The sequence below is a fragment of the Asterias amurensis genome, chromosome 7 (genome assembly GCF_032118995.1).
Source record: "Asterias amurensis chromosome 7, ASM3211899v1".
In the NCBI taxonomy this organism is placed as follows: Eukaryota; Metazoa; Echinodermata; class Asteroidea; order Forcipulatida; family Asteriidae; genus Asterias; species Asterias amurensis.
The window spans coordinates 24313268-24328204 of NC_092654.1; the positions used below are offsets into that span (position 1 = coordinate 24313268).

At 36.2% G+C, this 14937-nt stretch overlaps 2 protein-coding genes across 2 annotated transcripts in view; one reads left to right on the forward strand and one right to left on the reverse strand.

Annotated features, from left to right (window-relative positions):
* The first annotated feature begins 255 nt into the window (after nt 1-255).
* Nucleotides 256-7234, forward strand: LOC139939685 (EF-hand domain-containing family member B-like). The gene is made up of 9 exons (XM_071935752.1): nt 256-657; nt 1152-1211; nt 1333-1476; nt 1898-2081; nt 2408-2648; nt 2963-3269; nt 3714-4029; nt 4402-4583; nt 5192-7234. The coding sequence occupies exons 1-9, from the start codon at nt 514-516 to the stop codon at nt 5354-5356; spliced, it is 1743 nt and encodes a 580-aa protein (XP_071791853.1). The 5' UTR covers nt 256-513; the 3' UTR covers nt 5357-7234.
* Nucleotides 6444-14937, reverse strand: part of LOC139939684 (1-phosphatidylinositol 3-phosphate 5-kinase-like) — a 48996-nt gene continuing 40502 nt past the window's right edge. The window contains exons 30-39 of the mRNA XM_071935751.1: nt 13669-13764; nt 13077-13270; nt 11717-11884; nt 10776-10850; nt 10117-10299; nt 9171-9274; nt 8628-8850; nt 8177-8338; nt 7952-8026; nt 6444-7605 (exon numbers count right to left, since the gene is read on the reverse strand). Of these exons, the coding sequence (XP_071791852.1) occupies nt 7490-7605; nt 7952-8026; nt 8177-8338; nt 8628-8850; nt 9171-9274; nt 10117-10299; nt 10776-10850; nt 11717-11884; nt 13077-13270; nt 13669-13764 (1396 nt within the window). The 3' untranslated portion in view covers nt 6444-7489. The remainder of the gene's footprint in view (nt 7606-7951; nt 8027-8176; nt 8339-8627; nt 8851-9170; nt 9275-10116; nt 10300-10775; nt 10851-11716; nt 11885-13076; nt 13271-13668; nt 13765-14937) is intronic.

Genomic DNA, 14937 nt, shown 5'->3' on the forward strand with positions numbered 1-14937 from the left:
AAATATCACGTTAGTTCAGTAAAGGTGTAAAGGTCAAACTTGCTCTGGAAATCGTTTTTTATCAAACATTACTTTAACCAAATCTTGTAATTTACATAATTTAAATATATTAAAAATATATTTTACAATATAAAATATAATTTTATAGATTTTAATAATATAAATTATATAAAAAAAGTTTGAAAAATAGAAATATAAAAACGACATTTTTACGTCGTTGCTACGTAAACAAGTTCACTGCTTTGATTAGCTACACTTCCGTATCCGACGTCACTCGTCTCGTGTACAGCAACACAAAACAACAACAATCTTTTGGGAAATTTTACTGGACTTCACAGAACAATCACTGACTTTACAAAACAGTGTTGTCCGGCGCAAACAAGTTCCTCTATAATCATATGCGAACAAATATTTAACTAACTTTTATTAGTTAGCCAACGATCGAAGTTTAATTTAACTTGTTCAGATTCAGAAACTGAACCAATCTCAACTGCACAAACCACAAGAAAAAGAATGCCCGAGCCAGCAACCGGCATGATGACGGGAGAAACCAGAGTGTCTTCCGCACCAACACCAGGCACTGCCCGCCTGGATTCACAGCCAACTATCGGCAGCAACTCTGGCAGGTTTAGGGAAAGGAATCCAGATATGATTGCGGTGAGTTGCAAATGAAATCGAGAATGCAAAGTTCTAAATCTATTATTGCAGATTATAAAATAAAATGTCTGGTTTTTACTTTTGTTGCTTATTTTGTTTTAAACAAGTAAAAATTCTCAGATTAATTTAAAATAAGATAAAAGGTGAGAAAATGATGGATGTGTTTTGTTTAAAAAAAATAAAAGAAACAAAATTGAAACAAGATCAAGAATAATGTTTCTATTTCTATTATTTTATTAATCATTTATTATACTTGCAAAAGTTGCAGTTAATTATTTCGTAAACATTTATTAATAAAATAAGTCATAAGACTACAGAAGAAGTTTTTAGAACTTGTTAATTACAGTTGAGTTTATAAATTGTTTAACAATTCTTGCATTTTGTATTGTAATTTAAAGGTAAAGGTATTTGCAATAATTGTAACCCTCCATCCTCTCGATTTTTCCACTTTTCATATTTTTAATTGTCTTAATTTGTTTCCCTTTTCTTACCAGGCTGGAAAACTTATTACAATGGCTGGAGAAACTACTAGAGATTGTCTCAACATAGAAAGAGTGAGTAGACTTGTCACTCGTGTAAAGTTCATAAACTTGATTTATTACATATGTGTTGTTCATTCTTTTGTTGTAAATTTAAGAAAGGTGAAAATTAACAACTTGAATTCCTCTACCTCAGGTTCAAACTCCAGACCAAGTGAAAAAGTTCCGTAACTTCACTCAGGCTGAACCCCAAGTACGGAGAGTGTTTTATGGGAAAGCTTTGGATCCGGATATTGCTTCAACAGTTACCCACGGAGTTAAAACAAAACCCTCCGTCTTTGTAAGTTTGTACACCTGTCTTTGGTTGATATTAATACCTAACATATTTACTGTATTCCAGGCTATGCAAAACAAGTTGTAAATGTATTCCTAACAAAAAAATGTCAAACAACTTCGAAAAAACCCGAAAACAAAAACCCAGAATCCCCCCCAGCAACTTTTGAAATTAATATGCAGCCAGGTGAAGTAAACGTGTGTGTGAGAAAGAAGAAATCCGTAAATTGCTGATTAGTTAATAACTTGGTTGTTCTGCAGTGAAACCTTAGTGCAAATGTAAACAAATATAAACACATTTAAATTTTGTGTTGGATACTGTGATGTAAAAAACAATCACAAGCAATTCAGAGTACTATTTTTTATTTTGTGTCAAATGCAAAAATAAAGTAATAATAAATTGATTTATGTATTGATTATTTTCTCAGGCTGGAGAATTGGTCAACACCGACCCAAAGTCATTGTTCACCCAAAGACTAGCAGACAAGAAAGAATCATCACTATATCTCAGCAAACAGAAAGCTCCTCTTGGAAGATCACATGACCAGAGTCCAGGGTTACCCAAGGGTATGGACAAGTACCAGGCTACCTTTGGCATTCAGAATGTATTTGGTGAGGATTGTTATTATTATCAATGTTTCAATTGAACAGATCTGATACTTTGTTCTGTAAGGGCAAGAACAATTTTATTCAGTAAAGACTCTAGAAAAGAAATGTCAGTTTGCCCTTGAACATTTTTCAAAGGGCACCAAGGCAATGACCAAGGGCATGGAGGAAATTGCCTTTAAAGACCCCTTGCATAAACATTAGGGGTATACATTTTTACGATGAACACAGCTTTAATATGTAGAATAATGTTTTTGTTTGTGGGAAAACTTTTTTTTTTTAATAACTGCAAATCATTTGATGGAATACTTTCTTCATTTTAACGACTATAGACGTGACAGCAGGAGAGCTTGTCAGCCCCAATAAACCCTACGGCCAGGTCATGGAGGAGAGTGAAGAAGGTCGCGAGCTTTACAAGACATCACATCATGAGTTTCACGTCGGTGAGGCGGTGGATCGGAATTATGACTGGAGCAGGTACCCAAAGGACAGTCTATTCGGTATTGCAACGCCTCATGAAAATGATGGAAAGCACGTCAAGAACACACTGAAATGGCTTCGAAATGACCAACTGTAAGTTTTTCACTGGAATTCATTTTTCTTTAATTTGTGGAGCACGAGGTCCAATTAATGAGAAATAAAAATTCCCTTTAAGTCGTTTATATTTCCATATTTATTTTACAATCTATTAATTTTTTACCCTCACACCGATGAAAAAATCACAAGGGTAAAAACTAAAATTAATGTTCTTTATGTGATGCAAAATTCACATCTATTTTTATTTTAAACTCATTTCAAAAATTTTTGAAAGCCTGAGATGTATTGCTTTGGTGGGACAGCCCTACGGGTCAATATTAATAATTTGAAATATAATTTTTCACTTTCAGTGATAAGGGAACTAAAGTCGTTGCAAAGAGAGTAGATGACTTCCGAGAGCGTACCCAGCCACAACTCGGCCTGGTACATGACCCTATCAAGGAGACCATGCGGGTCCCTCCAGACCATACCTATGGGATCTTAATCAAACCTGATGAGTTTGGAGCTGGAGATCTGATGCACGGCAGGAATGAAGGAAGTTATCTCAGGGGTCATGATCGACAGAGGGGACTCGTAGCGGCAATCAGACAACAACTTAAGAAAGCAAACTATCACAACTTCAATGATCTGCAAGCAGCTTTCGATCACTATGATAAGGTAGGTTGGTTCATTGGAGTCAAATGCACTGTGCAAGTCTCTTTCTGTATTCGACCATACGGACACGTTAAAGTATAAACTGGCTTCTTATGTAGCGCTTTACCACACCCTTAGGGTCGTATCAAAGCACTTCGTATGTTTGAAAGGCAAGGTATGTGAGGCTATGTTAATGTACGAGACCTTTATAGCACCAGTGCCGAGATTGTTTCCTTCACATTGGAGCCAATGTATGTGGGACCAAGTATGAATGCTGCGAGACTTGCACGATCTATGATGAATTTTAAAAAAAGTAATTATTGCATTAGCAAATCAACTCTAGCATACAATTTTTCTTTATTTAAAATAATTCAAAGCTGGAACCCACTTATTCTTTACTGTCAATCCCCAAGCTAAATCTCACCTATTGTTATTGAACTATATTTCCTTAAATCTTGTAATTTTCAGAATAGAGACGGTAAAATCGACATTCAGGAATTGAGGTCCTGCTGCGGACAATTCAACCTTCCCATTGAGCCTGAGCTTCTAGAGCAGCTTATACTCTACTGTGATAACAATAAAGATGGCTACATTGACTACGCTGAGTTTGCAAACTTCTTAAACTGGAAAGACAAGATGCAGCAAGGAGTGGAGGCCCCGGAGGCTATGGAGCAATCTGAGGAGGATGTAGGGACGCTCAAGAAACAGATTGATCAGTCGATTGGTGAGCATCGGACTTCAGCATCGATGATAAATGCTGTCGTTGGAGGAGTTTCAACTAAAGGTAAGATACTGCCCGTCCTCAATACACCACAACATCCAGGGCCACATATTGCTCACACCACAACACTTGCATAACAAATCTTCTAAGCCATTTTACTTAAAAAAAAAAGTTGTACAGAAATATTATTATCTTTATATTCATCCTAAACGGAAAGATAAAAGCTGCAACTTTTATCATTGAAAAATTATCAGCATCCAAGAACAATTTTGTGAGTGGATTTTATCATGAATTTTTTTTCACAATTTTTTTTTAAATATATTTTTTTTATGCAAGTCGCTAGACACACAAGGCCTGAAGGCCACTACAAGGTGTGGGCTGCAATTGTTTTTGGATCGGTCAACCTCAAAATGTTTTTTAATTGTACATCTGCAGATCATAGATTGTATGGAATTCCCACAATTCGGAGTGATCTAGCTGCCCCTAGGATCAAAAGAATCAGCGACACCAAGAACTACGGAGATGAATCTGATGCCTTTGGTTTGATGAACCCATCTATGTACAGCAATAGGGGGGTCTATGAAAAGGATTTCTTTCAAGCAAGACCGCAGAACCAGGTAAAATATTCTTGTCTTTGAGCTCATTTCCCAAACTTTGATGATCGATGGGATGGCAGGGATGCTTCTCCCTGATTCTGTAGACTACTGAAATAAACCAATCTGTGCATGTTTTGATGAAAAAAATTGAAAATCTCCCTAATTATGCAAACTGTTTTGTTGAATGTAATTCTAAATATCTCCCCGATTGTTGTACACAATCTTCCTGATTGCAAGATGCAAATGGCAGCCCTGGGCCAGGTTTCATTAGTTACAGAAATTGCTCGTAGAGAAAAGCTTTGCAGAAATTTTAAATAACAATCTGGATACATTTTTGAGAACACTGTAGAAGACAGCAAAGGTCATATTCATGCATAGTTGGCCTGCCTGCTGAAAAAAATGTGTTCTGAGCCTGTTCTGCCAATAATGGTTTTGACATCATGTTGCACTCCAGAATTCACTTGCTTTCAGATTCACACACAACACATGGCAATTTGTAGGATTGTACAGAGCTGTAAATCTTCCTACCATCCCACATCTGGTTATTGCTCTCTCCTAACCACCGTGACTAAATTAAAAAAGAAAGTACATTTTTTGTATAACTGATCATTTATTTTACCTTTTGACAGATAAAAGACATCTTTACTTCCGTTGGAGTTCAAATGGACAACGATACCTTCCAGAAATTGTGGAATGTTGCGTCGACCAGGTCCGACAATGGTCAAGTCAGCGTGGAGAGTTTCCGCAGCGTTTTAGACGAAGTCCAAGCCAGTCAGTACGTGGAGTCCTCATAGTAAATATATTACAGTTAAACATACAATAATGCGAGTCAATAAGTCACCTATTATCATTGCAGCTTTTACTTTCAAATAGAGCCCCAAGTGAAAGGAATATTGCAGTATTTTGTTTCCAAAACCTTGCCGGATTAAACCTGCACTTTGAAAGGTGGTTTAGAAACATTTAAAGTGTTTTGTTGCATTGATGAACAAAAAATCTGATATTCACTTGAAACCCTTGGCAATAGAAAGCTGAATCCAACAGCATTATTGGTATGCCTGGCCAAAGGTCATGTTTAGGGATTGCTTCAAAGTCAGGCAAGTTCTATGTGCAAATGAATGTTGCCATATAGGCATTCTGACACCGACTAGAACATTCCAAACTAGAAAATATGCGCATTAGCTGTCCAGCAGACTGCACTATGCACACTGGCTGGAAAATTTAACCGATCAAATTAGAATAGTTTTACTGTTTGAACTTAGTAATAATTTCCTCAATTAAAACCAAGCGAAACAAAGGTATGGATTTTAGAGTCTTCAGGGACCTTTTGGTGCACAACTTCCTCAGTAAAGCCTTGCACGTCATGACAAAGTACAATCTTTGATCAATTCACTACCAATGAGTAAAAATGCAACTATGCAAAATATGTGTCAAAATGGAACCGTTTGTGATTTATTTTTTGAAATTACAAATAAAAGCAATTTTTCATATACATTCTGTTTCCTGATGTTGTAATTTGGTTCAAATGACATGATTTCAGGTTCATAATTGCAACACAGAAACAAATACGGGATGGTACAAAAACATGCATTAAAAATCTGAACAAAAATGTGTACAATGTTAGATCATAGTGTACATGGTTAGATCAAAGGTTTCACTTTCAGAGAATATAAACATCAAGGGCCATAAACTGTTTCCATACTTAGCTTTTATTTCATAAACATTCTTCCTGTTTGACAATGTTAACATTGTATGCAATAATATAATATATAAATAATATGGAATGATCAAATCCTAATCAAAGAAAAATATGCACATTTTCTTTTAATGAGCAAAATAAAAAATGTAATTTGTATTAATATTATCATCTGCCAGATTTTTATAAAATGTCTGTTCTTGGCAAGTACATTAGTTTTGAAAAATTAAGCAATCAATTTTACTGTTAGCTTCCATATAAGCACACTATACATTGTGTACATTTGAGTTAGTTTATACAGGACATCTGGGGCCAATTTCATAGCGCTGCTTAACGATAAGCAAATTTTCATGCTAGTAGCAGAAATATTTGCTTAAGCACAGGTTATGAGAAAATTAGGCAACCAGCTTATGTGTTCACCATGGGTTTTCAAGTATTATGTATGCACAAGGCCTCAGTAAAGGAATGAGAAGACATGTTCATGTATTTGGAAACATTAACCAAGACCAGAAAAAATAAGAGAACAAAAAAACAGAGACAATTTATAAACTTGACCTTCACTTTGGACTGTGTATGATATAAATAGAACAAAATAATAATATGCAACCGAATTTATCCCACCAAATATTATTACGAGTGCTAAATTATGTTAGTGCTAGGTTACCATTTTTTATTAATTGTTAATTCATCATTTTACACAAGCAAAATGATTTTCTCCGTCCAAATGCACTACCTCAAGTGTATTTCTGCTACACACTGCAAATTGATGCTCCCTTAATTCATCATTCCTTTTTTATATTGATGAAAGTTATGCAAACTACATATATGCCAGCATCTAGCAAGAAAGAAGTTCCTTTCACAAACTTTAATAGCTAGCTCTTTAGCAAGCTTATCCATTGTTAATAAAATGTAAATAAATGTTTGTACTTTTCCATTTTAAATGTTTCACTATATGTTTTCTTGTATTATATACCATTTTTATGTACATATTTCATTGCTAAATGGTGTTTTATGTTAAGTGGAAGGATGTAGTAATTAATAAAATGAAATGAATCATCTAATTTCTTTGTAGAGATACTTTATTCAAGTTGTTTCAATCCCAACAACAGCACTATCGTTCTTCCAAGAAAAATAGACACACCTTAATTCCCTCATTTTACTTACTCAACTGAAACACCATTTATTCCAAATTATTGCTGTGAAAGACTACAATGTGAAATCCTGATTTTTAAACTTAAAATTCTGATCCTAAGTTAGTCCATCGGTCTGGGACTAAGAGAAAATACTTATCCATTGCTTCGCAGAATCGAGTTCGATACAGCTCCGGAGAAACCACTGTTGGCATTTTCCCTGCAAGACAATTAGTTAGGGGTTATTTATAAATTGAACCAGTGGCAAACTTAGGATTTATTTTTATTTATTTCTTGTTTATCCTGGGTGATGCATTCAGTAAGAAACTTCACTGATTTCTCATGGATCCCAGCTCACATAAAAACTACAAAAATGCAATAAAAATAAATCTTCAGAGGGTGTTGAAAAGAAAGTTTTGCCTGAATACGTGGGGTGAATAAAATATAATTCACTTTTAATAATGTTACAAGTTTGTTAGTAGGTTTTGGGTGTGCCAACCTCCCTTAACCTTAATATCTACAAATAGGTACTAGTATGTTACATAATAAAATCAATCAATGCATACCTTGTCCACCGACAATTCCTGTTGACTTGACCATCATCTCCAGCTTCTTGTCCCACGTAAATGTGCGAATGTAATCTATATAAAATATATAATATAAATGAAAGACTTGCAGTGGAGAGGAAACACAAACCATCAAGTAAATAATTACTTAATCATTAATTATTATGATTATTTAGTGGTTCCTTGTTGGCTTATGATATATAGGGAAGAACATGGATTACTTACCAATGATACCAACTACAAGTTCTTCAGTTTTTGCATCCAGACCCACAAGTAGAGAGTAGTCCATGATAAAGTGCTTTGCAAGAAACATACTGTCGTAGTGGACGGCCATTGTTAATGCTGCCTTGCTGTGGCTGCGTATGAATAGTGGTGAATCAACCATATCTAGGAAATCAAAAATGTGGATTGTTACTACAGGGGGTCAGTGTGGTTTAACTCGGAGGTGGTTTTAAAATCGGAGAAAAATCCACAGGCAAATCACTTTGGTGGGATTCAAAGCAAAAAAAGTAACATCTTTAATATACAGTGCTTGTTAAAATACACATCCGCATCTGAAAAAAAGGAAAGTTTTTAGGACCTTTTGTTGTAGATGGAATTCAGAGATGTGGTACTTTAGTAGAAAAGGGTAGGAGGGAGCGAAACAGGGGAAAATAAGTAACAATTAACAACTAACGTTTCAAGAGGTTTTCATCCATCAGCACTAAGTCTGGTTCCTGTCCCGTCGTCTTAACGTGACGATTTCTAATTGACCCCTTAAGATCAAACACTTGACCCATTTGTCGTTGATAGAATAGATTCTCCATTATGAGTAGAACGTGTTTCTGAGCCGTGTTTGTGATGGGGTTCTGGTAGCCAACTTTGTATACGCCAAGGATTTTGGCAAGTGTTGTCGGTCTCTGAAATATGAAGATCGGACGGAGAATATTTTAAACATATGTATGAAAAGTATGAATTTTGTGCAAGGGCTGTTTTTACAAAAGACACATCGTATGACCCATGACATCACACTTCAATAGAGTTACAAGCATAAAGAATGCACATCTAAGAATAAAACAAAATCTCACATTTTAAGATGACTGCATCATACAATAATTATTATGTTATGGGGAACAAGGGCATGTGTTATAGCAGTTACTTGTATTCTTAGTTTATGCCATATGCAATGGGTCTATAGCTAAATGAGCAACAAGACTACGAATAAGGAATAAGTAGTTACCTGTTCAGTATTCGCCTGCTCAATGTATTTAAAATAATGCGGAGCGAATTCCTTGAAGGATTGGAACTCCAAACGAGATATCTGCTTCAGTACGAACCTATCGTCTGGGTACAACGATATAATCACACATTTAAACAAATTATTTTCAAATACTCCTTAATGATTCTGAATAAACTTGAACTTTGAATGATGTAAAGGTAAATATTGGAAGAAGAAAAAGAATGATAAGTACATAGAATGAACCAATGATAGAACCAATTCTACTCAAAAGAGATTTACACATGGTTCTCCTGCAAACGTCACCTGATTGTACTCCCACCATGCACAGCTTCAAATCCTACTTTTATGTATGGAGACAATGTTTGATATAAAACCAAATGGGTTGTTAAGTGGGCTCAGTTACTGTAGTCACTCTCAAAACGTCATATTTGGGAGCTCCAATTTGTAAAGCCGCTTTGTTACAGCGTGGAGGTATAACAAAGCAAATTCCCAGAGATGACGTCAGCGGCATTGTCCCTTGACGCGCGCCGTCAACAGCAGAAGTGTTTATAGTTTTTCAAAACCTTTAGGTTGGGGCTTGATTTTTTAATTGATAATTACGAATATAAGTGTACACATATCAAAATTACATTAAACAAACACATTATTAACAAGTTAAAATAGCATTTCCGTTAAAAACATTCCGCTCAGGTAGCTGTTTAACAGACATGGAAGCAGGGTAAAACACAAATACTATTCTTTATTCTCAATCCAAATCAACATACATTAAAATCATTACAAATTAAAATCTCCAACAAATCATATTTGATAATCACCAAATTATAGTGTACATAATTTGCTTATACCATGCCCCTGCTAAAACTCCAGCTGCAGTTCATTTATTCTACTAGCTTCTTGTTCACTTGAGTTAGGGGAAACAACAGATCAATTACACAGATGATCCTACCTTTTGTTTTGAGGAACTTTGAGCGTGATTTCCCTCCTTGAGCGAGCCACGAAACAGAACGAGATAACGATCTGATGTAGGTTTCCTCACCAGCTGGGAAAACATACTTGCGAAGTTGAAGGAACTGATCAGCATGATACACCAGGCAGAAGAACTGTGTGTTGGTTGCAGCATCAGTGAATTCTAAATACAGAGAATATGAAGAATATTGACCAGGTCAAAACAAAACAAGGCTTAGTAACCATCAAGGCTTTAATTTCATAAAGCTATCAAGCAGAAAATACTGCTTTATGAATTTCTTTGCTAAGCAAAACCGAGTGGGCCACCGCTGGCAACAGTGAACACTAAATGCAATGTCGGCTGGTAACCTGTTTCTGCTAGGCAAGATTTGTCTGTGCTTAGCAAGTTTTTGTTCTTAAAGTCTCTAAGCACAAAGACATGTAAATGTAGATATCTATCAGACAACTGACTTGCTTTTAAAGCACACATAGAACATTTGCAAGTGTTCAGTGTCCATCCATTACGTGACCCAACAAATAAATGAAATATCAAATCTGTGAAGTTAAGCTCAATTGTTCATCTTTGTCACAATCAGCGCATCGATCAATGGTTAATCATTTATTAGTAGTAGCTGCCTCCTCTAAAAATCTTCTACTTACGTAATTCAATGTGCGGTGATGAGAGGTTTCTTTTCTCAGCTAAACTTGATGAGAAGAAATCAAAATCTGGTTCGTCTGAAAGGAAAAATCTCAATCATTTTATTCACAGAAAAACAACGTGAATATTGATAACGTGTACAAACACACACTTTGAAAGTAAAAAGGTTGTCATTGAGAAAGATTTTCTTAGATTCTTTGAAATCCTGTACAAAGAGTAAAATGGAATGTACTACAAATACACAGTTGCCAACTTTTGCATCTTGCATAAAGACAGATTATGTACAACAATCAAAGACATAACATAATAAGGACAAAGTTTCCATAATCAGGGAGACTTTGAAATTTGTTGAACTGAGCTTGGACAGATTGGTTTATCTTCAGGAAACTTTCTGCAGAATCAGAGAGAGTCGGCAGCTCTGCTAGTAATCTAATAATTAGGGAGGCTAATCATCCATACTCGGAGCCAGGAAACTAAACCAGAAGAATACCGCTACAATGGAGCACAGCCAAAGGGAGAAAAACCATAGATAGCCCGCAGAAAAAGCCTTAAACCCAGGAAAGAACCAATGCACAACTCTATTATATGTGGCTCTAGATGGGAGTCGAACCAGGACCACTGTAGTGGGAGGCAAGCGCTTTACCAACTATTTGTCCAACCAATTATAGCACATGTGCAAATGGAGAGCATGCATTTTGAAATATATTTCAAAGCATTATTATTTCTGTGTATCCCCTAAAACTTTGAAAGTATTGCTTCTTTTTCTAACAAGCATAAGAATAGTTGCTTTGGATTAAACTACTAACACAATCAATATTTGTTTGGCGTCTCCATCCGGGATATTTTAAGCAAGATTTTGAAAATGCAACGTAAGTGCTACATGTATTTTAACACAATGATACGCCAGCTTGGTCCATTGGTTAATAACAAGTTATCTAACTACCTTTACTGTCTACAGCTGAAGACAATGATGTCTCATCACTACCTAAGGTTTGATATTGCACAGCAACAACATGAGAATCATCTTTATGTTGCAGAGTGACAGAACTACTGCTGGAGTTTTCAGGAATCTTACTACGAAGAAATGAAATAACACTCTTGCTTGTCTTTCCTGTAAACCAAACATTGATGTTAAATATAAAAAAGTGTCACACATGGTATAAAATCCTTGGGTTCCGAACAATCCCACATCCTTTAAATTACTCTTCTGGTAGTGTCATGTCTAGGCTAACTTACAGTGAGCTTAAGCAGTTCCATGGTCAATAATGAGCGAGATATTTTCTTCTTCTATTATTCCCTTTTAGTATTATTATTACTCTAGCTGCTCAAGTGGAGAAACCTTAGTTATGCAATCACAGAAGCATAGCAATTACTTTGCACAAGGACAAAATGTTGACCAAAGACCGAAATTGCCTGGTACCCACCTACCAGGGTTCTCCCCATGCAAAGGCTATTAGGCGTGAATTACGTGCCCATGCGTGCACATTAGGCGATAGAAACACAGAAATAGTCAAGAGAAAACCATAAAGAATGCTTCCTTCAGTTTGCACAGTAGGACTTTTGAAACCAAGATAAACACCAAATAGAAAACATTCCGAAGACCTTGGGGTCCAGAATGCCCTACAGTTTTGAAAAATTGTGGGTAAATCTGCAAACACATGTTTCTTAGCACAAGTAACAGCTAATATTAGCCTCTGGCAACAAACGGTCATTGTGCAAACTTATCATTTGCTGTTTTCACTGACTATGCTTTAAATAAGAGTAGAGCTCCAGGCCCCGTTTCATCAAGCTGTTATACCAAGGACGATAATGTAGGAAAATAATTAAAACAAATTGATAGAAACTTCTTCTTGGTGTGAATATGAAGCTCCCTTAATGTACAGATTGTTACATTTAGAGGTTTACAGACTCTCTACATCATTTCAAATATATGTTTGAAGGTCTGGTCATAATAACCAGGGCCAAGTCTTCTCATCTCTGTGATGGCAAGATTGCCTCTTTCAAGAAAATTTGAAAGTGCAGGAAGAACAATGAAAATAATGAAATAAGCACAAATCCTCACAAATCACATGCCTGTATGCACAAAAGAGAGTCAAGTATGCAGGAAAATGGCGCTAAGCAGAAATGAGTTACTAGCCAAAGGATCATGCATTTGACTACAAATTCCCTGCCAATCTTTGCATCAAACAAACTTGTTCAGCAACCTTTTCCGTAACACAGCTTGACTAAAACCTTGGCCCAGCATTCCAAGCAGAAAAACTCTGACAGAAAAATTGAAAGCAGAGAAATGAAGCATATCATACGTGTGAGTGCAGGTCGTTTTGGATGGTCCTTCCCATCGTTTGCTCCTTGGCTACTCTCAAACGGCATGTGACGTCTTGGGATGGGGCTTGTATTCTTAAGATCATGAAGTACGTCTGCCTGAGCAGCGGCCTCGCTTGGTGGAAGTAGGTCAGGTTGCTGAAGTTCATACAGCTGAGTTTTGTACTGCTCAGAGCTAGGTGGAAATTCAAATTCAATAATCGTATTATGCTTTAATTGTGGGCCTAGATGGTAAACAAATTGTCAAGAATTTTGTATCGGGGATAGAGAATATAATGTGTCTTTTATCTTTATACCAACCTGTCTAATGCACTGTATACTCAGTACTTTTCCCCCCAAGTTCTGTGAAAAAACTACACAGGCAAATCACTTGGGTGGGATTAAAACCAAGACCTTTTTGCATTGATAGAGCAGATGTCTTACCACTAAAACACCGAGCTAGTGGCTAGAGGCAATTCAAATAAGACATGAGAATGAAAAACAACTCATACTCTTTATCTGTGATCTATTGTGATTGTTGCGCAACCCGCTGCTAAAAATATAGGCTTTGGAGGTTTGTTAAATGGTAATTACCTCAATGCATATGCAATAATAGAGCTTGGTTCCTGGTCATATATGATGATTGGAGTTACAGTGCACTGAGGTAAGATATGATGCTCCTCTGGTGGACTGTAAAAGAAGAATAAAAACCAATAAAATGATGGATAAACTGCACTTTTTGTTTTCACTTTTAAACAGGTTAGAGCAAATACACTGCGTGCTGTCATCGTTGGTGATTGAACAATGCACACCACAGGTCCTATCCAGTCTTAGAGATCAATGTTTTAACCACAGCTTAAAGTCACCTGGAAGTGGTATTTTTTCAAAATAAAGCTTTTGTCACTAATATATGTGTTTTGATGAGTGGAATGTGAATAAACAGTTACCTAAGGTTTTAAACAATCAGTTCCTATGTTATTTACAAATTTAAGAGTAGACCCCGACCCGTGAGGGCGCTGTTCGTGACGTCAATCGAGGCAGACTTTGCCTGCAATGCGTATAGTAAACACACGTGCAAAGTACATGTACGGACCAAGTCGTGAGTTTGTCTTTTCAAAAAAAAAAAAAAGTTTTTTTTCCGGCAATGCCGACCAGGTGTATTGCTGCTGAATGCAGAAAAACACTTTTTGAAATGTACCAACTCACGACTTGGACGTACATGTACTTTGCACGTGTGTTTACTATACGCATTGCAGGCAAAGTCTGCCTCGATTGACGTCACAAAAGGGGTAGGCGGAGTCAGCCCCCCAAACAACTTTATATATTTTTTTAACATATAAATCGTGACAAACAATTACTAAAAAAATTGTTTTATTGTTCGTAAGCATATACTCTTATGTTTGAAAGAAAAGAAAATTCTATTTTCAGGTGACTTTAAAGGAACACGTTGCCTTGGATCGGACGAGTTGGTCTATAAAAAGCGTTTGTATAAAATTTATAAAATGTTATAAAATGCATATGGGTAGAAACATGTTGTAAAAGTAGAATACAATGATCCACACAAACATGCCTCGAAATTGCACGGTTTTCCTTCTACCTTGACTCCCATAAATGGCTGACCATGTTAGTTCGCAAAATAAAAGGAAAACCACGCAATTTCGAGGCAAATTTGTGTGGATCATTGTATTCTACTTTTCAAACATCTTTCCAACCACTGCATTTTATAAAAACCAGTTACAAACGCTTTTTATAGACCAACTCGTCCGATCCAAGGCAACGTGTTCCTTTAAGTAAGCAGTCAATATTTGTATACTATACTCACTATGGTGAATCCACTCTCCCCATATCACTACTAGACATTAG

Bases quoted from the DNA above. Each gene is read 5' to 3' on its own strand.
- LOC139939685 (XM_071935752.1), top strand. From the start codon at position 514: ATGCCCGAGCCAGCAACCGGCATGATGACGGGAGAAACCAGAGTGTCT. The intron at 658-1,151 runs GTGAGTTGCAAA...TTTTCTTACCAG, and splicing joins GGAATCCAGATATGATTGCG to GCTGGAAAACTTATTACAAT. The intron at 4,030-4,401 runs GTAAGATACTGC...GTACATCTGCAG, and splicing joins TGGAGGAGTTTCAACTAAAG to ATCATAGATTGTATGGAATT.